At 38.2% G+C, this 24027-nt stretch overlaps 1 protein-coding gene across 1 annotated transcript; it reads right to left on the bottom strand.

Moving 5' to 3' along the window:
• Positions 1 to 2427: 2427 nt before the first annotated feature.
• Positions 2428 to 22468, bottom strand: LOC121307992 (macrophage mannose receptor 1-like). Its single transcript, XM_041240282.1, has 11 exons — positions 22390 to 22468; positions 21575 to 21647; positions 21093 to 21229; positions 20533 to 20667; positions 17272 to 17380; positions 7100 to 7122; positions 5886 to 5958; positions 4984 to 5120; positions 4126 to 4260; positions 3140 to 3248; positions 2428 to 2575 (listed from the first exon to the last, which is right to left on the bottom strand). Exons 2-11 carry the CDS (start codon positions 21633 to 21635, stop codon positions 2493 to 2495), a joined length of 1002 nt encoding a protein of 333 aa, XP_041096216.1. The 5' UTR covers positions 21636 to 21647; positions 22390 to 22468; the 3' UTR covers positions 2428 to 2492.
• Between the last annotated feature and the right edge of the window lie 1559 nt (positions 22469 to 24027).

The following is a 24027-nucleotide window of genomic DNA, read 5'->3' as shown; positions in this document are numbered from 1 at the left end:
CTGGCTGAAGACTTTGAGGACTCCCTCATTTTGGCCCGGGTCGGGATAATGTTGGTCCCTGTGCTGCGGAGTAGCCGACCTCTCCCTCCCTCTCCTCCAACGCCACCACCACCAGCCTCGTTCCCGGGACCCAGACCTCCAAGAACACCGACCCTAATGGGCCCCCTTTCCTCCCCCCTATGGAGACCAAGGTTGGCCCCAAGCTGGGGTAGAGGTGCTGCCCCTGCCCCGTTGCCCTACCAGCAGCAGGACAGATTTCTAACCTCTGCTCACTCTGTCCCCCCTGTCTGTTTTAGGTGCAACCACCCAGACATATGGCCAGGTCATACCCCGCTGCCATGGAGTGTGACGTGGGAGCATGTAGTTGGGCACCTGAAACTGGTAAACATGGGGAAAATGGTTGGGAGGGGCCTTGTCTGATTAATGTTGTTTTAGGAAATGCGAAAACCCACGCATTAGTGGACACAGGGTGTGAGCAAACCTTGATTAGAACAGGTCTCCTGGGCAGTGTGTCGTGGCGGCCACAAGGTCAGGTGGCTATCTCCTGTATCCATGGAGACACGGTGGCATACCGCACACTAAAAGTATATCTATCGGTAGGATTGATAAAACATTACCTCATAGTAGTGCGGTGTCAGACCAGCCGACCTCACCCACTGTGCAGACTGAGGAGGAGCAGCTTGGGTGTCACAGAGACGGCTGGAGTGGGTGACGTCAGACCAGAAACAGGAAATAAACAACAAGAGAGAGGTGGAGTTTGGTGGAGCTGAGTGAATGGTTTCGCTCAGCATTTAATAAATGGACAGACTGCCAGAAAATAAACTATTGTAACAAACACAAAAACACAGGACATGGCACATTTGCCAAAACAAAAGAGACAAACAAAACGGACTAACACTACACAAAACACGGTGAGCAGATATTTTAACTTTCCATTATTATTTTATTATTTATTACCTCCATCTCCAATCCCGCTCTCCACTCACCGAACACCCAACACCGAGTGGGTGAAAACATGCAGCTTTTATGAAGCTGTACCGAGACTCTATTGTTAATCAATCATTCAATTGGAGTCGCGGTACAACTGCACGTGAATTAATAAAGTGTAATTCCCCGTGCTCAGATATTATTACATTTTACTTGCACATGAAGTGCTGTGCAATCCTCGTGCCTAAATACAAATATACATTTTAAACACTTGTGTTACACAGACCCGTTTATATCCCGTGTACCAATGACTTTACACCAACATTAACACACGACACAAAATACACACAGGGGCGGGCACTTTGCCACAGCATCACACTATACAATCAATTAATTTTAGTTAGAATGAAAGCTGCTGAATAATGTTACATCAATATCCTGAATTACATACCGCTTTGAAGTTTTCCATATACTTAATGAAAAAACTAACATTTTAAAATGTGACATTTTGAAATCTAACATGAAATACTGTGCTACTGTTATGGCTTCCGGTAGACTTTTGCGATATCATTTTGTAGTTTCTTTGATTACACGATGACAAATCATGTAATCTCACTGCCTTCCGTGGCCTCCTCAAGACCCATCTGTTTTGGACTGCACTTCTAGATCTCTTGATCTGCCCTTCTATTATGCACTGGACTTCCCTGATGTACACACCATGTTGCTGGATCCTCAGTTAATGCACTATTCTTGCACAATTGCACTGCTATTATGTCATTGTTGATGTAGCCTGTTGTAAAAAAAACTTGAGCCTCCTTGTTCATATTGTATTTTAATGGAATCATTTGCACTTACTGTAAACTATACTGTACAGAAATTGATTTTTTTAACTGGTCATTGATCCACTGTGGGTGGTCCTGTTTTGGTGCTAATTTGCTTAATAATAAGAAAGGCTGCTGATTGGTGGAGTTGATGTGTCAGCAGTTTACTGGTCTTCTCCATATTCATACACTGCATGCAGAGGTTTAACCAATAGCTGTTCAGCTTGCCTTGGAGAGGTTGAATACACTTTGTAACATTGTCACTGTTTGAAAAGATCATGAGTGGGGAGCTGGCATATTGCTGATCTATTTGTAAAATGTTGTCTGTTAATTCAGTAAATCTCTTATTGCGGCGTTCATTGGTGTTTCCTATAGGGTGGCTGTATGGGGTAGCATTGGTTTCAGAAGAGGTGAACTGAGTAAGTTTTGGTCTGAGAGCAGCAGGGTGTTAAAGCACCAAGTGTGCTGTGATGTTACCTTCTTGGGGAGGGGGGCTCCAAGACTAGGGGTGCATGCTCAGATATCACAATACTCAAATAGGATCATGAATAGACAGAAAGAAGCAATTTAGTAGCACTTATTTTTGAATATTGCAAAATCTGTTTTTGGGATCTTTTAACATATTTCTCTTCCATGTGAAAAATAAATGATCAGAATTATCAAAAACAAACACAGGGTATCAATGCTGCTCAACTTTATTTATCAATCAGAACTGTCAAATAGTTAACATTCTGTTTTAGAGATTTATGCAAATGGATAATTATTTTTATACACACAGACAAATGGATACAAATTAAGACAGGCCATGTCATTCCAACCTCCGGGAGCTGAAAGAATTGAGAAAAAAGAATTCAGTCTCCGTCGCACAAAGCACGATCTCAGGGACAGTATAGTCCGGGTATTCTAATGTTTATATCAACCACTACGATCTTTGTACAGTAAACCCCACTACAGTACCATTATGCAAGACACAGAACCAAATAAGTTCTGTACTTAGGAACCTGTAAAATGCAAAGGCATGTTTCTTGAAGAGTATGTAATGATATTCATTGTATAACACCATCCAGAAACACAATACTTGCTGGTAGGATCTGTGAAAGTCTTGTTCTGAGTAAGTGTCCTGCGAGTTTTAAACCACAGACTTTATTCTGTTCCTTTCAGAACATCTGCCTTTGCTGAACTAGACCACGTGTCTCATAAAGAATCACTTTCAATACCCTTTGGGTTGTTCTAAAGAACAATCAAGGACAGTCTTTCATTGTGGGTTCCATATAAGAGACAAATCAAAGAAACTTTCTAACAGAATTCTTTGTTCTAAGTTTTAAGTGTAGTGAAGAAACACAAGTTTGAAATGCTGAGTAGACCATTAAAAATATATATAAATATATTACCCCCAAAGTTAATCTGCAGACAGTTTTCAACAAGGAAGTTGTTGGGTTCTCCCTTGTTCCAGATGTTGTAGTCCCATTTAGATCCATCGGTCCAATACCATGACCCCTCCTGTAGAGGTGAAAGGTGGAAGATAAGATATTGTTAAATAATATAATAAAGACCACAAGAAAATGTACAAATGAGAGGAGGCCGTTCTGCCCATCAGGTTTCATCTGCTTCCCGCTGGCAGACTGATCTCAAAACTTTCTTAAGTTAAAGGAGTCAAATGATTCAACATCAACAACGTGGCTGGATAACCCATTCCATACCCGCAACACTCGCTGTGTAAAGAAGTGTCTCCTACCCTCTGTCCTAAGTCTGTCTCCACTTAATTTTCAGCTGTATCCACTGAACCTGGTTTCTGTACTAGGCTTAAAGTTTTGGTTCAGGTTCAATATATCAACTCCTTTTAAGATTATAAAGACTTCTTTGCTGCCAAACATTTGCTTCGTAGACAAAACCCACTTATGTGTAGATCAGCGATCTAACAGTATTATCCATTGTTGAAAAAACATGTGTTATAAATGTTTTCCTTTTGATTGTGTGTTCATGGCCTCGGCATGGAAGTAAAAATGTCTGTGCCCGAGATGAGAGGAACATTCGCTTCCAATCGGCTTTTAAAACTCAATGCAGAAGTTAATTACCATTGGTTTGTTCTCAATTGTAAAGCTGAGGGAAGGGCAACTTTACTTGTTTTGAAATCAACACATTAATAAATAGATGTGCTTTGATTTTTAATACCAGCCAACAAATATTTCTTAAAGGTAATTACTCTGAAAATACAAGTATCAGCACACCCCTACTGGTGACTGAATACAAAAATAACAAACCCCCCGTCCACACAGTCATCCACAGACCCACAACACGACAGAGGTTATCCACAACACATTCAACAAAGTGGATTTATTTTTGGTAAGGGAAGCCATATATAAAGAGGTTACTGTACCTTGAAGCAGTCAGAACCCCCGAGCCAGGTAATAGTATTTGAGGCGTCATTCTTGTTGATCAGGTTCTGAATGAAATTGTTCTCTTCGATGCTGTGTACAGAGGCGAGATTCCCCCCAACACTGAGGCAGAACAGCTGGAGGGAGCAATGAGAGACAGCTTGGACTAGGCAGACTGGGAGCACTGGGAAGCAGCATGTCCTCAATACACTGGGCACATCACACAGCCTATTTCACTTAATGCACCTTCTACATGCAAAGCTCTTTCAAATTCTGCTTTATATTTCTGAATTTTAAAAAACTATATAAATAAATAAATACATCTAGATTTCATCTAAAGATCCTGCAGAAACTGACTGGCTTTGATAGACTCATGTTTACAAGGAGCAGTTACCTAGAATCATTTTGGATTAAATTACCCTTGTATTGGTATACAGGAAAAAGCTTGTCTAATCTGAATATTTGCCATGGTAATGGGACTACCAGCTTCACCAAGTTTCTGCTGAGAAGTGTTTTTCCACCCTTGGTGTGTCTCCTGTAGCTTTATGAAATAGATAACATTGAACCCGATGTTCTATTTCTGATGAAGCAGGAAGGGGTGCTCATCGACTTCAGAGACACACATCTGTGATACCAATTGTATAAAGCAATATTATTATATAAGTTCAATGCAGGATCGTCTTTGCTCTTATTTGAAACCCATAACTCTGCAGCTCCCTCCTTGCCATGACTAATTTGAATTATCTAAAGCTCCTTGACAAGGCCTTGATCATGCCCGCTCTATGGCTGACACCATGATCAGGTGCCAATGAAACTGGGAGAGGTCCCCCTGGGTTTATGAATGGTAAAAATGATCATACCTCAGCATCAGCCCACGTCTTCCTGTCTTTTACATACTGGTAGCACTGGTTATTGAAACTGACCCATCCCTTCAGACAGAAACCCCCACACATTGACGCTTCCCTCTTCTCCACTTCTTTCTTCTTATCATCCTGAGCTGTGAAGTACAGAACACCATAGACAGCAACGCATGGAGTGAGTCACTGTGTAGCGGTGAACAGGGCTGCTCTTACCCTTTCACCAGTGTGTTTCCCAGTCAGTCTGACCCAAGTTTTCTGCCGTATTCTGTACTACATCTCTTTTACATACCTGGCAGCTAATGGCAATTAAATGGATAGAATTAGTACTTGTGTTTTTATTTTTTGTAAGAAATATACAGAGCATTTATTTTAATGTTGCTTTTTAAAAAAATTAAACAACAAGCATTATTGTGATACCCTGAAGCAGGGGCAGCTGGAGAATGTAGCTTTCTGCAACCTAAACAGTGTCTGCATGTTTAAGCATCAAAACACATTGAAACAGCAACTCAGAACAACGTGTAAACCCTTTGATGGAATAGTGTCACCTGGACCCCTGCTGAAGGAATGGCCGTATTGACTGTTCATCCCAACAGAGAGAGACAGCTTGTATTGGACAGTGACAACAGATCCACTAACACATTGATACAAACTGGCATCTCAGCCCATTGAATTGAATGAAAAAGGCAAGGGCTAGCTGCATGCCGCAAACCATTCAGTTCAATAACTAATGCCTTACCAATCGAGAGGAGGTACGTATTTTATCACATGCTGATGTCAGAACTATTCATTCATCAGCTGCTAGGAGGAGATCCATCACATGGTTCAGTGGTCAAAACTATTTTCTCACATTTTAAACTCAGTAATACATTTGGACAGATTTTTCCATCATTTAAATAGCCTACCTGTAGTCTGGCTGAGAGCCAGGGCAAAGCAAACCACAACTGAGACCGCTGTTGGAAACATGATGACAGGCTCCTGGAAGAGATAAAGAGACACCAGAAGCATCAAATCACTGCTCAGCCAATTGTGGTTTTGGATTGTCTTTTTGTTTGGGACTCTAACCCCTCGTATTGGCTTCCCCTATACCATTGTTGGTGTAGGGGTGACTGATTTATTATTTGCTTGTTTTAATGAATACGGATGTTTTTTCATTGAGAGTACTGTTTAGACATTCACTTTGTACACCGCACCGCTCGCACCCTGTCACGTACGGTTATCCGTGTTTTTGAAGAAAGTTAAATTCAATGACAAACATTTAGACTAGAAATCGAAGATTGAATAAGACTTCTATTTGTTGTGTTTGTTGGTTCATACTATTCTAGTACCCTTGGTAAATTATAAAATAAATATGAAAATTGTCTTGCTGTAATACCACTCTACCCATGGACTCCTCATTCCATTGTGAAGGTGGGTCTTAAGGGTTCCAATGATTTAGCATCAACACTATGGCAAGGTATCCCATTCCATACCCTCACCACACTCTGTGTGAAGAAGTGTCTCCTACCAGCTGTCTTATGTCTATCTCGATTTCAGCAGATCTGAAATTTTCGATTTCAACTGACCTGTGGTACTGGTTACAGTGCTGTGCTTAAAGTATTATATATATATATATATATATATATATATATATATATATATATATATATATATATATATATATATATATATATATATATAGGGATGGTATAATATATATATATATATATATATATATATAATATATATATATATATATTAGCATTATATTCTTGTAAATTCTAATAATATAATACAATTATAATTCTTTGTTCTTGGTTAAATAAATTCAGTCCCCTCAATCTTCATAGCTCATTCCTTTAAGCCCTGGGATTAGTCTGGTTGTTGCTTATTGGACTCTCTTCATGGCAACAATGTCCTTTTGGTATTGCAGTTACCAGAACTGGACACAACACTCAAGTGTGGTCTCACCAGTGCATTGGACAACCCCATCACAGCCCCCTTTGATTTGTACTCTACATTTTAAAATATATACCCAAGGATTCTGTTTGTCCTTTTATTTGACTCGTCTCTAAGTGTAGCACCACAGTAATCAAAGAATGAAGTGAACAGAGAGATGGAGGGATGCGAGTGCTCTTACCTGTAGAAACTGCAGATTGCTTCCTTCTCTTCAAAATGATGCGTTTGACGGAGTGCACAGCTCTCTTATATCGTCGACTGTGTCTAGAGCTGATGTGATCCTGTAAACATTGTGGCTGCTGGTGTTTGCACAAAGGGTTTGGGTTTAACATCCTTATTATTGTTTAAAAACATGAACCTTTGTTTACGTTCAGGTTTGGAGCATTGGGACAAAGCATTTTCATGGAACTTTAATACACCCACCCAGAGTACATAATGGTTTATGTTTTTATTAATTTTCACACAATTAAATTTTACCTTCAAGGCCGGCGTTAGCTGACTTTAAAGTGTGCAGTGGCTTATATGAGACAGTTAGGACAGTTTGCACTTGTACACATGACACTGCCATGTAATCCCGGACCTCCTCGTCTTACACTGGTCCCCCGATACATGAAGTCCCCTCTAATTCGTCTTTTTTATAGGCTAAATAAACAGTCCCTTCAACCTATCTTTGTAGGTCATTCCTTTAAGCGTCAAGTGAAGCAGACAGAAGTTTCTGCCGATGTCTTCACTAGGGATGTTGGACTTACTTTAATTTCCTAAATGTTTAAACTTCAAAATCAAACACCTCTCAGCCCGACGCATTCAGACCAAAACTTGCTAATGGCTATATGTCGTAAAGTTTTTCTTAAGTTTAAAAAAAATACATCTCTTATTAATTACATTCAGTGCCAGTTATGATTGACTGTAGGGGTGTGTTATGAAATCATGGATAAAAAATCAATGATGCATGAAGTAGTGGTATAAGATGTTTACACTGAATACTGCCTCCCACACACTGCTCTCAGGTGTGGCCACTTATCAACATTTATTCTGTAAACACTGAAATGAGAATTATGAGACGGTTAGGATAGTTTGCACTTGTGCACATGACTTCGCTGTGTAATCCTGGACCTTCTCATCTTACTCCGGATCCATCAAGAACCACTTTTATCATACTGGGGTCTATTCAAGGATCTAAACAGCAGACACCCAGAGGGAAAATGTACTGTTCATCTCTGTCTCTTTCACTGCTCTGAGACATGCTTGAGAATCTCCTTTTCTTTTTATTTAAATAATCTGAGAGAAGTCTTAGATGTTTCTTGTAAAACCACCACTGGAGAAACAAATGAAGAATAACTTGTTTTGACAAATGCATTATGCACTTTTAAATGAATATACACCAAATTCATTTGAAGCGGTCCCAATGGACATAAGAAAAAGTAATTTGATGATTGATGTCTCAATGCTTGTTGTATAAATATATATATCTCAAAATTCAGATCATATTGACATAGTCAGCTGTCTTAAGCCTATTTGTTTGTCTTCTTTTCTGAAATTAGGCACATTAAGATGTAAAGCTGCAGGACACAGTTTTATTATTTTATGGATATGGACATTTTAAGATAACTAAGTGTATTGTAGAAAATAGTCAGCGTTTAATACAGCAGGTGAAAATGGCTCTAATGTGTCCTATTACAGGAGCAGCTCAAATGTATGACTCTTTTACAGCTCAAGTTTGTGAAACATGTTTCATTTGAAGCATGTCTGTTTTGTTTGTCAAGTGGTCGTTTTAGGAGAAACGTTTCCGATCTGTCAGAGAACAGAGTCTCAAGCATTTCTGAAAGAGACAGAGAGGAGCAGTACATGTTCCCTCTGAGGAATCTTACTTAATACCACCTTCAAGAAGCTGCTTGATGAGATTGTGGGATCAATAAGCTCCTAACAACCAAACGAGCAAGATGGGCCGAATGGCTTCCTCTCGTTTGTAAACTTTCTTATGTTCTTATGTTTAATTAATATTAGGGAATTTTACAAAACAAACATCTGTAAAAGCGTGCCTGTGTAAGTCTTTTCAGTGTATCTTCGTATTTTAGGTAAGTAAAATGTCAGGTTTTAATATTTAAACAGTGGTGGTCTTTATATCTGTCCGTTTTTAGATAATTTGAACCATTTATTACATCTTACAAAATCAGCTCATAAGAAGTTTAATAACACTATGTAACACAATGTTTGTTCCTGGGTAGTAAGTGTTATTTCCTAATTACTTCCTTCCTAAGTGCTTCAGCAAGGCTGGAATCGAGCAGATTTGTCTTTATGAAGGATGAATGAATCAAGCCAAGTACAAGGTTGTCCTGGAAGAAAACTTGCTTCCTTCTGCTCTGACAATGTTCCCCAACTCTGAGGATTGGTTTTTCCAGCAGGACAATGCTCCATGCCACACAGCCAGGTCAATCAAGGTGTGGATGGAGGATCACTAGATCAAGACCCTGTCATGGCCAGCCCAATCTCCAGACCTGAACCCCATTGAAAACCTCTGGAATGTGATCAAGAGGAAGATGGATGGTCACAAGCCATCAAACAAAGCCGAGCTGCTTGAATTTTTGCGCCAGGAGTGGCATAAAGTCATCCAACATCAATGTGAAAGACTGGTGGAGAGCATGCCAAGACGCATGAAAGCTGTGATTGAAAATCAGGGTTATTCCACCAAATATTGATTTCTGAACTCTTCCTAAGTTAAAACATTAGTATTGTGTTGTTTAAAAATTAATCTGAACTTATTTTCTTTGCATTATTCTAGGTCTGACAACACTGCATCTTTTTTATTATTTTGACCAGTTGTCATTTTCTGCAAATAAATGCTCTAAATGACAATATTTTTTATTTGGAAATTGGGAGAAATGTTGTCAGTAGTTTATAGAATAAAACAAAAATGTTCATTTTACCCAAACACATACCTATAAATAGTAAAACCAGAGAAACTGATAATTTTGCAGTGGTCTCTTAATTTTTTCCAGAGCTATAGAAATGGAAATAAGCCAGTTAAACCTTCTAAGCTATCTCATAAGTTTGCGTTTAAATGATACAGAGCTACACACTATATATTCCTGCAAAGACAATGCGATTTTCTGCTGTGGGCAAATTGTGAACTTTATATATTTTCTATGGCAAGTTGCCCATTGTAGTCAATCACTTGTCTTCACTTGTCCACAGGCTTGCTGATGTAGAAATCGAGCTAATATTGAGTTTACATTCAGACAGTACAAACTGTAAGAAAAATCAACAACATGTATTTACTTAACACTCCCTGAAAAAAAAAACACCTTGTGGTGGCACACAATCACTTAAAGAAAATAAAGGGATTCTGTTTACCTACCACATTTGTATAATATTTCAAATCTGCACATGATCAAAAACTTGATATTTATTGCCATATCTTGATCATAATTTTGTGAAAAGCAGTTTTTAATAGTCGGACATATCTGATTGATCTGGCATTTTTCAAACCTGTCACATCGCGTCTGCGTCGCTTCAGGTGTGTATGGTCTGCAGAAGTATCTTGTCACCTGATTGAAAATCTCATTTGGTGTGTAGCAGCTTTTAAACTGCGTTGTTTCTTACTGTGGTTAATAACTAGCTTTATATATGAATCCGAAGCATAGTGTGAACTTGACAAAAAAGTAACGTGAATAACCTGATGAAAAGGTAACGTGAATAACCTGATGAAAAGGAATGTGAATAACCTGATGAAAAGGTAGTGTGAATAACCTGATGAAAAGGAATGTGAATAACCTGATGAAAAGGAATGTGAATAACCTGATGAAAAGGTAACGTGAATAACCTGATGAAAAGGAATGTGAATAACCTGATGAAAAGGAACGTGAATAACCTGATGAAAAGGAATGTGAATAACCTGATGAAAAGGAATGTGAATAACCTGATGAAAAGGAATGTGAATAACCTGATGAAAAGGTAACGTGAATAACCTGATGAAAAGGAATGTGAATAACCTGATGAAAAGGAATGTGAATAACCTGATGAAAAGGAATGTGAATAACCTGATGAAAAGGAATGTGAATAACCTGATGAAAAGGTAACGTGAATAACCTGATGAAAAGGAATGTGAATAACCTGATGAAAAGGAACGTGAATAACCTGATGAAAAGGTAACGTGAATAACCTGATGAAAAGGAATGTGAATAACCTGATGAAAAGGAATGTGAATAACCTGATGAAAAGGAATGTGAATAACCTGATGAAAAGGTAACGTGAATAACCTGATGAAAAGGTAACGTGAATAACCTGATGAAAAGGAATGTGAATAACCTGATGAAAAGGAATGTGAATAACCTGATGAAAAGGAATGTGAATAACCTGATGAAAAGGAATGTGAATAACCTGATGAAAAGGTAACGTGAATAACCTGATGAAAAGGTAACGTGAATAACCTGATGAAAAGGAATGTGAATAACCTGATGAAAAGGAATGTGAATAACCTGATGAAAAGGAATGTGAATCACCCGATGAAAAGGTAACGACTTTTTTTGTGCAACGGTTAACTAACTTAAGGGAAATACTTAAATACAAATATTACCTAAGTAAAAACATTCGGGAAAATTAAGGGGGGAATTTCACTTAAGGTGTTATGCAACAGGCACTTTATGTGGCAGTTCAAATCTGCAGCGTTATTTCACTACAGACCATGCCCGCATTGACAAATAATTTCCAAAAGATTATGAACTTCTTCTGTCTTTAAAAGTTAATGCTGGAACTGCCACGATAGTCGTGCGTTATATGTGCTAATTTCCATTTAGATAGTGTTTCTGCTATGCAAAAGTTTGTATTTCATTTTCATATCGGAGCTGATTAAAAAGTACCCGTCAAAATGACTGCTGTCAGTAAAAAGCATAAAGATAAACAGACGCAAATGCTGACCAAATTTGTCAAACAATCTGAGACCCCTACTCTAGCCTACTCTTAACAAGTGGCCTGGAACATTGCCCGAAGATGAGTTTGTGAAAACTTGCCTTAGGGATGTTATTGCTATCCTATGTCCAAACAAAAATCAACTGCAAAAGCATATTTCAGACCTGCAGCTCTCTCATCACACAGTAGAGCATATCCATCTCAGATCTAAATAGTGACAGTGAACCTCAGCTGCATTCAGAACAATGTGCCTAGTAAAGAATGCCGACAGTCACACTGAGCACAGATCCTGCCTGTATGTGGTATAAGAAAATAAAGGATAGTTAGCTACTCACCCAAATAAGAAACAAAAAAAAAATATGCTTTTATATACAGTGAAAATGTATTTGTTTGGATATCAATATTAGGTATGTACTGGAAAAAATAAAGGGCAGCTTCATTTAATAATGTGTGTGATAGTAATTGTAGTAAAACATCAGTGAAAGGTAGAGACCTGTAACATGCAGGAGGACACAGTCATTGCCCAGAGACTGGTGTGTGACTGTCACAGACTGTGGTGGGGTTGGCAAAGTCCCTCTGACCAAGGAGCTGCTAAACTCTGCTGCATCAGCTAGGTCCAGATACAGAGCACACCTGGACCAGGAGAAGAGGAAGAAGGAAGCAGCTGTACAAGTCCAGAAAAGAAAAGCTGCTGAAGACAACTTTGACCAACTGAAGAAAAAGAGGAAAACTCTGCTGGAGGTGTCTGAGTTGAGAAAGAGATTCAGACAAGTTTGCTGATCAAGCAGAGGGCAAGTCAGGCAGCTTGATGGCTCAGCTCATCACCAAATCCAACACGTTAAGGAGGAGATATAAGGACAAAATACTTGATATAAAACAAGTTGAAGCAGAAATCGAGAGTAGGGTCACGATATTGAGACATGTGAAATGGGGCGTGTGTGTGTGTGCACAGGAGTCTAGTTCCTCTGTATTCCAAAGACCTGTGTCTCGCTCTCCTCCTCCTCTCTCTCTCCTTCCCATCCTCCCTCTGAAGTTCACCTCTAGCCTGTACTGTTGTTCTGGTTTTATTCAGTTTTAGTTGCAGATAAATTTAAGTGATTTTAATTTTTGTGAGTGGGAAATGGCAATAAAAAAGGTAACATACATGTTAATCAATTTTCGGTCTCCTTTTGGTCTAATTGAAAAGTGTGAAAGGTATGAAGGTCTTCAACAAATCAAATGTAAATAAACAGATAAACAGATATGAACATAAAATACCTAAACTTAAGTAATTGGTGTCCTTCTAGCTTCTTGCTGTCCATTGACAGTATGTACTGTACCTCAATGTACCAAAATTATATTTGGTTGGAATACGGTTGTTTTTTGCATTTATTTTTATTGCAAAATGTGTCTTAAATTGCATTCCAAGCGGCATTAAAATAGTCTTAAAGTCTTCCAATTTAACTTCACAAAACCTGCAGATACCCTGATAACCTGATGAAAAGGAATGTGAATAACCTGATGAAAAGGAATGTGAATAACCTGATGAAAAGGAATGTGACTAACCTGATGAAAAGGAATGTGAATAACCTGATGAAAAGGAATGTGAATAACCTGATGAAAAGGAATGTGAATAACCTGATGAAAAGGAATGTGAATAACCTGATGAAAAGGTAACGTGAATAACCTGATGAAAAGGAATGTGAATAACCTGATGAAAAGGAATGTGAATAACCTGATGAAAAGGAACGTGAATAACCTGATGAAAAGGAATGTGAATAACCTGATGAAAAGGAATGTGAATAACCTGATGAAAAGGAATGTGAATAACCTGATGAAAAGGAATGTGAATAACCTGATGAAAAGGAATGTGAATAACCTGATGAAAAGGAACGTGAATAACCTGATGAAAAGGTAACGTGAATAACCTGATGAAAAGGAAACGTGAATAACCTGATGAAAAGGAACGTGAATAACCTGATGAAAAGGAATGTGAATAACCTGATGAAAAGGAATGTGAATAACCTGATGAAAAGGTAACGAGAATAACCTGATGAAAAGGAATGTGAATAACCTGATGAAAAGGAATGTGAATAACCTGATGAAAAGGAATGTGAATAACCTGATGAAAAGGAATGTGAATAACCTGATGAAAAGGTAACGTGAATAACCTGATGAAAAGGAATGTGAATAACCTGATGAAAAGGTAACGAGAATAACCTGATGAAAAGGGATGTGAATAACCTGATGAAAAGGAAGGTGAATAACCTGATGAAAAGGAATGTGAATAACCTGATGAAAAGGTAACGAGAATAACTAAGTGCTACATATTTATTTTAAATAAAAAAATAACACAGGTAAATAATGTTATAAATGGGCTTTGCTTGTTTTTTCTCAATTTACAGTACAAGCACAGCTGTTTCTTATGTGATGAGATGAAATGCGGTAGATCCACGATTTTTATTTATTTATTTATTTTATTCAGAAGGTAATTAAACTTAAATTGTCCTTAACTGTCGGCATATAGACTATAAATCAATAAATATAAAACAATAAATAAAATAATAAATTCTAATTATATTTGTACGGATGCAGTTCTTAATTTGTTACAAATATATAGTAGCGATCTAGGTTAACGCAGGCAGGCGCATCACACAGGGCAAGGCAATCCACACACAGGTTTTGTGGACAGATGAGACCAAGACACTGCTTTTTGGCCAAAACTCAAAGCGCTATGTGTGGCACAAACCTAACACTGCCCATGCCTCAAGACACACCATCCGTACATTGAAGTATGGTGGTGGCAGCATCATGCTGTGGGGATGCTTCTCATCAGCAGAGACTGGGCATCTTGTTACAATTGAAGGAATAATGGATGGAGCAAAATACAGGAAAATACTGCAAGAGAATCTGCTTCAGTCTGCTAAAAAAATGAAGGACAATGATCCCAAGCACAAGGCCAAAGCAACATTGGAGTGGCTCAAGAACAAAAAGGTGAATGTCCTACAGTGGCCCAGTCAAAGTCCTGATCTCAATCCCACTGAGAATCTATGGCACTACTTGAAAATTGCGGTCCACAAGCATCGTCCAACCAACCTGAACAACCTGGAGCAAATCTGCCAAGAAGAATGGGCCAAAATCACTCCGACACTGTGTGCAAAGCTGGTACATACTTACCCCAAAAGACTTAAAGCTGTTATTGCAGCGAAAGGTGGCTCTACCAAATATTAATGTGAGGGGGTTGAATACTTATGCAAGCATGATATTTCAGTTTTTTATTTTTCTTAAAAATATTTCCCGACATAAAACAAATGTCACCTTACAATAATTGATTTTGATTTTAAGTGTTTTAAAATAAAATATCAAACAGAACGAAATTTTAGTGTACCATTTGTAATTCAGTAATATGAGAGAATTGGTCAGGGGTCTGAATAATTTTGCAAGGCACTGTATATAACAATAACAATAACAGATGGAGAACAAGCTTATTGTAAAGTATCATGGTCAAGTGGTTATTGGAGGTGGCAGGAAACAGTCAGAAGGGGAGATTAAAATGCCAAAAGTGAGTTTTATTGAGGCCTCAGGTTAAAAAATGGCTGTACAAAAAACTAATAATTCAACATAAACAAATCCACTGGACTGTATTTAACACAGATATACTACATCGAGTACACAGCTACTCAGTCATTCCAGTCTCGCTGGAGGCTCATGGCTGTAATAGAGACTTACGTCAACGTGGGTGCTTCCTAAGATGGCAGCACTCAGAATTACACCATCTTTGTCTATATTGAAAACACAAAATGCAGTTTAAAAATATTAACAAGTGCTTCCATTTCTCTTTTTTAAAAGAATGTCTGAGCTTTAAAATAAATTTGAGCAACTCACTAGTAACACATTGTGCCCTTGTAAATCATATGAGCACCTGTTCATTACTAAACACAAACAGAGTTACAGCGGTGGTCTCAGAACTAACTCTTACCATATCTTTTCATAGCATTTGTTATTATTTTACATTTACAACGTTAATCACAAACAAACAGTATTAAGTAATAAGTTACTTTTTTTCAGAACATGCCCAATTCTGGGGAGTCTATAAGGAAGGGGTCAGCAGGTGATGTGTATAGAGAGGAATTGATTTTTTTAACTGGTTATTGATCTCCAGCTGATCCACTGTGGGCGGTCCTGTTTTGGTATTTATTTGCATAATAATAAGAGAGGCTGCTGATTGGTGGAGTGTGTCAGCAGTTTACTGACCTTGTCTCCATATTCATACACTGCATGCCAAGGTTTAACCAATAGCTGTTCAGCTTGCCTTGAAGAGAGGTTGAATGCACTTTGTAACATTGTCACTGAAACGATCATGAGTGGGGAGCTGGCATATTGCTGGTCTATTTGTAAAATGTTAATTCAGTAAATCTCTTATTGTGGCGTTCATTGGTGTTTCCTATAGGGTGGCTGGAGAGAACTATGGGGTGGCATTGGTTTCAGAAGAGATGAACTGAGTAAGTTTTGGTCTGAGAGCAGCAGGGTGTTAAAGCACCAAGTGCGCTGTGATGTTACCTTCGGGGGGGGGGGGGCTCCAAGGCTCCAAGACAAGGGGTGCATACTACTCTGACAGGAGCATGAATGAACAGAAGGAAGCAATTTAGTAGCACTTATTTTTGAATATTGCAAAATCTGTTTAGAGATTTATTTCTATATATTTTTGGGATCTTTTAACATATTTCTCTTCCATGTGAAAAATAAATGATCAGAATTATTATCAAAAACACAAACACAGGGTATCAATGCTGTTCAACTTTATTTATCAATCAGAACAGTCAAAAAGTTAACATTCTGTTTTAGAGATTTATGAAAATAGATACTTATTTTTATACACACAGACAGATGGATACAAATTAAAACAGGCCATGTCATTCCAACCTCCGGGAGCTGAAAGAATTGAGACAAAAGAATTCAGTCTCTGTCGCACAAAGCACGATCTCACGGACAGTATAGTCCGGGTATTCTAATGTTTATATCAACCACTATGATCTCTCTGTAGGGTAAACCCCACTGCGGTACCATTTTGCAAGACACAGAACCAGCTAAGTTCTGTACTGAGGAAACAGTAAAATGCAGTTGTATAGCATCATCCAGAAACCGTCACTTGCTGGTATGATCTGTGAAACTCTTGTTCTGAGTAAGTGTCCTGTGAATTTTAAACCACAGACTTTATTCTTTTCCTTTCAGAACATTTGCCTTTGCTGAATTGGGCCATGTGTCTCATAAAGAACCACTTTCAATACCCTTTGGGTTGTTCTAAAGAACAATTAAGGACAGTCTTTCATTGTGGGTTCCATATAAAAGACAAGTAAAAAAAAACTTTCTAACGAAGGTTCTAACAGAACTCTTTGTTGTAAGTTTCAAGTCTAGCGAAGAAACACAAGTTTGAAATGCTGATATATATATATAAAAATAAAATATTACCCCCATAGTTAATCTGCAGACAGTTTTCAACAAGGAAGTTGTTGGGTTCTCCCTTGTTCCAGATGTTGTAGTCCCATTTAGATCCATCGGTCCAATACCATGACCCCTCCTGTAGAGGTGAAAGGTGGAAGATAAAATGTTGTTAAATAATATAATAAAGACCACAAGAAAATGTACGAACAAGAGGAGGCCGTTCTGCCCATCAGCTCTCATCTTGTTCCTACTGGGAGACTGATCTCAAAACTTTCTCAATTTAAAGAGTCCAATGATTTGATATCAACAGCATGGCTGGATAACCCATTCCATACCCTTAACACTCCCTGTGTAAAGAAGAAGTGTCTCCTACCCTCTGTCCTAAGTCTGTCTCCACTTAATTGTACCTTCTAACCCTGGTGTCTGTACTGCGCTTAAAGTATTGGTTCAGTTTCAATATATCAACTCCTTTTAAGAGCATAAAGAACAACTTTGGTGCCAAACATTTGCTTTGTAGAAAAAATCCAGATATTTGTAGATCAAAGCTCTAGTAGTATTATTCATTATTGAGAAAAATGTGTCTGTGGCAATGTGCCCCGCCCCTGTGTATTTGTGTGTTACGTGTGGTGTGTGGTGTATTAATGTCGGTTTATAGTCATTAGTACACAGGATATAAACAGGTCTGTGTAACACGAGGGATTTAAAATGTATATTTGTATTTAGGCACAAGGATTGCACATCACTCCACGTGCAGATTAAAAAGTATATAGTGTGTGCACTAATTTAATTCACTTGCAGTTGTACCGAGATTCCAATTGAATGATTGCTTAGCAATCAAGTCTCGGTACAGCTGCATAAAAGCATGCATATTTCACTCACTCAAGGTTGTGTGTTCGGGAGTGGAGAATGGGTGAGAGAGAGATGAGAGTTAAGTTAAAAATATAGCAATTGCTACAGCTTGCTGGAAATGCCAGCACAGAACTTGTTTAGTGTTCGTCCACTCGTTTGTCTGTCTATTTAGTGTTAGTAAGATTTGTTTGTATATTTATTTTGGCTCAAGTGCCATGTCCTGTTTTGGTGTCAGTGTTCTCTTTTGTTACAACCTTTTTGTTTTCTGTCTATTTGATTATTAAACTGCATCAGCGCCTTCACCATTTCAAAACCTGCGTTCTGTGTTGGTTCCTGTTTCTGGTCTGACGTCACCCACTACAGCCGTATTTGTGACAATGTCTTATCGATTTTCTTTCTTTATTCATTAGTGTCCTGGGAGACAGTAAGCAAGACTAGATGTCTTCCTCCTACACTTTTCAACATCTTGTCATTCTCTGAAAGCCTTGACAAAATGGCAGAATTAAAAATGCCTTACTAAGTAAGATAGGATTGTTTTGGTCTTTAATTTGGATTTATTCAAATAGTTAATCGTTTACATGTGCTAAATAATTTCTAGCTTGCTTTTGCAAATAAGTAACCCCTGAATACTTTTGGATTAGATACATATTTTATTAATTTTAGAAGACTGTATATTTGGCTGCATACATGAGAAATATTTTTCTGTATATATGCCAGTATTTATACAGTATATGTTCATTGATTACAAGATTACATTTATTTTATTCAATCATCACAATGAAAAAGGCAGGATTTTTTAGTGCTGTATTGAGTGTTGGAAGTGAACACACCAGGCATTAGTCCTGTTGTAGGTACCTGCGGACCTGTACTGATGACTTGTTTATACAATCACTGAGTATCAATCAATAACAATCTGAGTGTGTTTTTTTTTTTTTTTTAAATGGAACCTGTCGTGATCAAACTGAATAAAACTCATTTATATTTTATAAGCGATTATTTGCCTTTCTTTTATACTTTTGATATACATTTATTTTCATCTTGGAAGTGAACACACCAGTCATTAGTCCTGTTGTAGGTACCTGCGAAACTGTACTGGTGACTAGGGGTGTGCAGAACCTCATATTTATTCATAGTAATTAGCTTTAAGAAATTTGAAGTATTCATAAAATGCAGCCCCTCAGTCTCCCTTATTTATACAATTATTGATTATCAATCAATCAATAACATTGACAGTGTTTTTTTAAATTGAACCTGTCGTGATAAAACTCATTTATATTTTATAAGCGATTATTTGCCTTTCTCTTATCCTTTTGATATACATTTATTTTCATCTCTTTCCTTCATTTCCTGAGAGATGTGTTATCGCTGCAGTGAATTGTGCGATTGGAATCCTGGGCAAGGTGTTACCTCTGATTATCTCACAAAGGAATACACATCCCAGTTTCCACAGATTCCACAGCAATAGCTCGAGTTTAATGAAAGGTCACGTTTCCGTGATGAATCAGTTGCATTTGCTAGTTTTACAGCATATTTTGATTGTGTGTTCATGGCCTCGGTATGGCAGTAAAAATGTCTGTGCCCCGGATGAAAGGAAAATTTGCTTCCAATCGGCTTTTAAAACTCAATGTGGAAGTTAGTTACCATTGGTTGGTACAAATTGTAAAGCTGAGGGAAGGGAAACTTTACTTGTTTTGAAATCAACACATTAATCAATAGGTGCGCTTTGATTTTTAATACCAGCCAACAGATATTTATTAACCCTTAGTGGTCCATTTATTCAGCGCCTGTCAGGCATGTCCAATTTATTTTCACACTCACTGTTTAAAAGTTGTTGTTTTTTCACAGTAAAATAGGTTTAAAAGGCACGGCATATCAACAGGACACTTAGTACTGCAGCTCCAGCCAAGCCCCACCCCTTGTTCGCTGTATTTATCACATACCTCTTCATAGTAGTGCATACTGATAAATCCTCTCCTGATCACTCGTTTTAACACCAAACTCTTCAATAATGCGATCCAAGTCATTATTTTATTACTGTAAGATCTCAAAAAGCTCTGCAGATGTCTGATATACTTTGAGCACTGGATGTGGAAGCAGCTATCTCCTTTGTTTGTGTCCGTGTTATCTCTGTGGTGCAGGGGCTATGTGTATTGCTCAGATCCCCCTATTTTTTTCAGTTTTTTTTCCTATTGGTCTCACTCGGCCATTGAAAGGTTTTCTCGGCTTTTTCCGGAGAAAAGATGACAGAGACATGTGCTTGACGTCTTTTTAAACGGTTAAAGGTAATTGCTCTGAAAATACAAGTTTTAGTACACCCCTACTGGTGACTGAATACAAAAATGCATACAGTCATACACAGACCCACAACATGACAGAGGTTATCCACAACACATTCAACAAAGTGAATTTATTTTTAGCCATATAAAGAGGTTACTGTACCTTGAAGCAGTCAGAACCCCCGAGCCAGGTAATAGTATTTGAGGCATCATTCTTATTAATCAGGTTCTGAATGAAATTGTTCTCTTCGACGCTGTGTACGGAGGCGAGATTTCCCCCAACACTGAGGCAGAACAGCTGGAGGGAGCAATGAGAGACAGCTTGGACTAGGCAGACTGGGAGCACTGGGAAGCAGCATGTCCTCAATACACTGGGCACATCACACAGCCTGTTTCACTTAACACACCTTCTACAAGCAAAGCTCTTTCAAATGCTGCTTTATATTTCTGAATTTTAAAATACTATATAAATAAAAAATAAAAAAATCTAGATTTCATCTAAAGATCCTGCAGAAACTGACTGGCTTTGATAGACTCATATTTACAAGGAGTAGTTACCTAGAACCATTTTGGATTAAATTACTACCCTTGTGTTGGTATCCAGGAAAAAGCTTGTCTAATCTGAGTATTCACCATGTCCACTCTACGGCTGACACCATGATCATGTGTCAGTGAAATTGGGAGAGGTCGCCCTGGGTTTATGAATGGTAAAAATGATCACACCTCAGCATCAGCCCATGTCTTCTTGACCTGCACATACTGATAGCACCGGCTATTGAAACTGACCCATCCCTTCAGACAGGAACCCGGGTACATTGACACTTCCCTCTTCTCTACTTTTTTCTTCTCGTCATCCTGAGCTGTGAAGTACAGAACACCACAGACAGCAACGCATGGAGTGAGTCACTGTGTACAGGGCTGCTCTTATCCTTTCAACGGTGTGTTTCCCAGTCAGTCTGACCCCAGGTTTCAGCCTTATTCTGTACTACATCTCTTTTACACACTTGGCAGCTAATGGCAATTAAATGGATAGAATTGCCTTACTAATCATGAGGAGGTACGTATTTTACCACATGCTGATAACTATTCATTCATCAGCTGCTAGGAGGAGATTCATAACATGGTTCAGTGGTCAAAACTATTTCCTCACATTTTAAACTCAGTAATACATTTCGACAGATTTTCCCAGCATTTAAATAGCCTACCTGCAGCCCCACTGAGAGCCAGGGCAATGCAAACCACAACTGAGACCTCTGCTGGAAACATGATGACAGGCTCCTGGAAGAGGAAAAGAGACAACAAAAGCATCACATCATGCCATTATGGTACCAATGTTAAGTTATTGAAAATGACCTTGCTGCAATACCATTCTACCAATGGACTCCTCATCCCATTGTTAATGTGGGTCTTAAGGATCCCAATGATTCAGCATCAACAAAATAGGTAACCCATTCCATACCCTCACCACTGTGTGAAGAAGTGTCTCCGTGTACTGATTTCAGTGCTGGGCTTAAAGTATAGGTTAGGGTTGATTGTTAACTCCTTTAAAGATTTTGAAGACTTGAAATAATGAACACTAGAAAAAAAAAAAAAAAATATATATATATATATATATATATATATATATATATATATATATATATATATATATCGCAAATTATACTTTGTTTTTGGTTAAATAAATTCAGTACCCTCAATCTTCATAGCTCATTCCTTTAAGCCCTGGGATTAGTCTGGTTGTTGCTTATTGGACTCTGTCCATGGCAACAATGTCCTCTTGGTATCGCAGTGACCAGAACTGGACACAGTACTCTTAAGTTTGGTCTCACCAGTGCATTGGATAACCCCACCATAACCTCCTTTGATTTGTACTCTACATTTTAAAATATATACGCAAGCATTCTGTTTGCCTTTCTAATTGCCTTGTCTGTAAGTTTAGCACTGAAGCATCACCATTGTAGCGCGACAGCAATAAAAGAATGAAGTGAGCAGAGAGATGGAGGGTTGCGAGTGCTCTTACCTGTAGAAACTGCAGATTGCTTCCTTCTCTTCAAAATGCGTTTGACGGAGTGCACAGCTCTCTTATATCGTCGACTGTGTCTAGAGCTGATGTGATCCTGTAAACATTGTGGCTGCTGGTGTTTGCACAAAGGAGTCTGATTTTAACACCCTTATTGATTTTTTTCTATTACATTAATACCATTTAAAACAAGAACATTTGTTTAAATTCAGGTTTATAGCATTGGGACACACATTTTCATGGGAATTTAATACACCCACCCAGAGTACACAAATGGTTTATGTTTTCAATAATTTTCACACAGTTAGTCGTGTGATAGCCCTTATAAAAGTTTTCCATAGCAATGAAGCATAGTGAAACCTTGTGTCCTCTGGTGCTGGTTTCTGTGCAGTGTTTAAAGTCTTGGCTGGTGTTAACTTTGGCAATTACAATTTTAATAATAATAATAACAAATCTAGATAAACAAATTTAGATTTTTTAAGAAAAGAAATGAAGAATGAGCACAGAAATGAGCAAATAAAATCTATAAAACAATTGTGTTTGTAAATCAGGTTAGTACTGTGTCCAGTTATGGTCACTGCGATACCAAAAGAACATTGTTGCCAATAAACAACATCCACACTAATCCCAGGAATGAAATCCCCGTCTCCTTAATTTTTTTTTTAAATGTAGATTTTTTCTTGGGGGGGGGGTCGGGGGGGCGTCACTGCCTTGTCCAGTTGGCCAGGTGGTGAGCCCTCAGACCAGGTTAGGTTTGATGCCAAATGAATGTGAAATTTCATTTATCATCCATTGCCATCAAGACTGTCTTTGTAATTGTTTTCCCCATATACTTATTCATTCACCTTTGTCTTGTTGGCCCGTCAATGTGTTGGTTTTGTGTTGGTGTGGTGTTTGTGTGTGTGGGTTTATTGGAGGCCCACCGGACACCACATTCATTTCGCTTTAGTGTTAGTTTGTTTGGATGTTTGTTTAGTTCACTTTACTTTCTTACTCACCTGTACCTTCCACTTAACTAACTGTTCTCTGCAATAAGTTGTTGTCCTTATATTTCATTTATTACATTATAGTTCACAACAATAAACCGTTTGTTCATGAAATTGACACCTCTGACGTCCCTGCTTTTGCTGTCTGTCACTCTTGCTGACTTAGTTAGTTATAGATATTAGGCCAGTAATATCTCCTTAGGGAGGACAGTACAACTGCTTCTCAGTTGTGCCGAGTGATCGTTACAACGTACTTCTCTGTAAAATTGCATACTCCTCATTCTCCTCAGTAAATGTTTGTACTAAAACATTTTGTGATTGGTGTTTGTCCCAAACTACTGAAGTTTAATTTGGTAGTGCCTGCGAGGAGTTAAATAAGTTATATGAAGAAAATTAAAATTAATCAACTGATGGTTTGGATTTTTGGAAGCAGAGCTTAGATTATCCCAAATAGTTTCCCAGCAGATTCCTTCATTTTCAAGAGATAGATCCCTATTTCAGATAGTGTTAACCACCAAAGGTTTATATGATGACCTAAGGAAAGGAACATAAAATGAGGAAGCCAGTCCTGTAGTGTTTCCCCCTGTGTCTAACATGTCATGTAGTACATGTGAAGGCAAATCTGTCCACCAAGGAACCCCATAGGCACTCA

Source organism: Polyodon spathula, chromosome 3 (assembly GCF_017654505.1).
Source record: "Polyodon spathula isolate WHYD16114869_AA chromosome 3, ASM1765450v1, whole genome shotgun sequence".
Taxonomy (NCBI): Eukaryota; Metazoa; Chordata; class Actinopteri; order Acipenseriformes; family Polyodontidae; genus Polyodon; species Polyodon spathula.
This window is presented reverse-complemented; position numbering and strand designations above follow the sequence as displayed.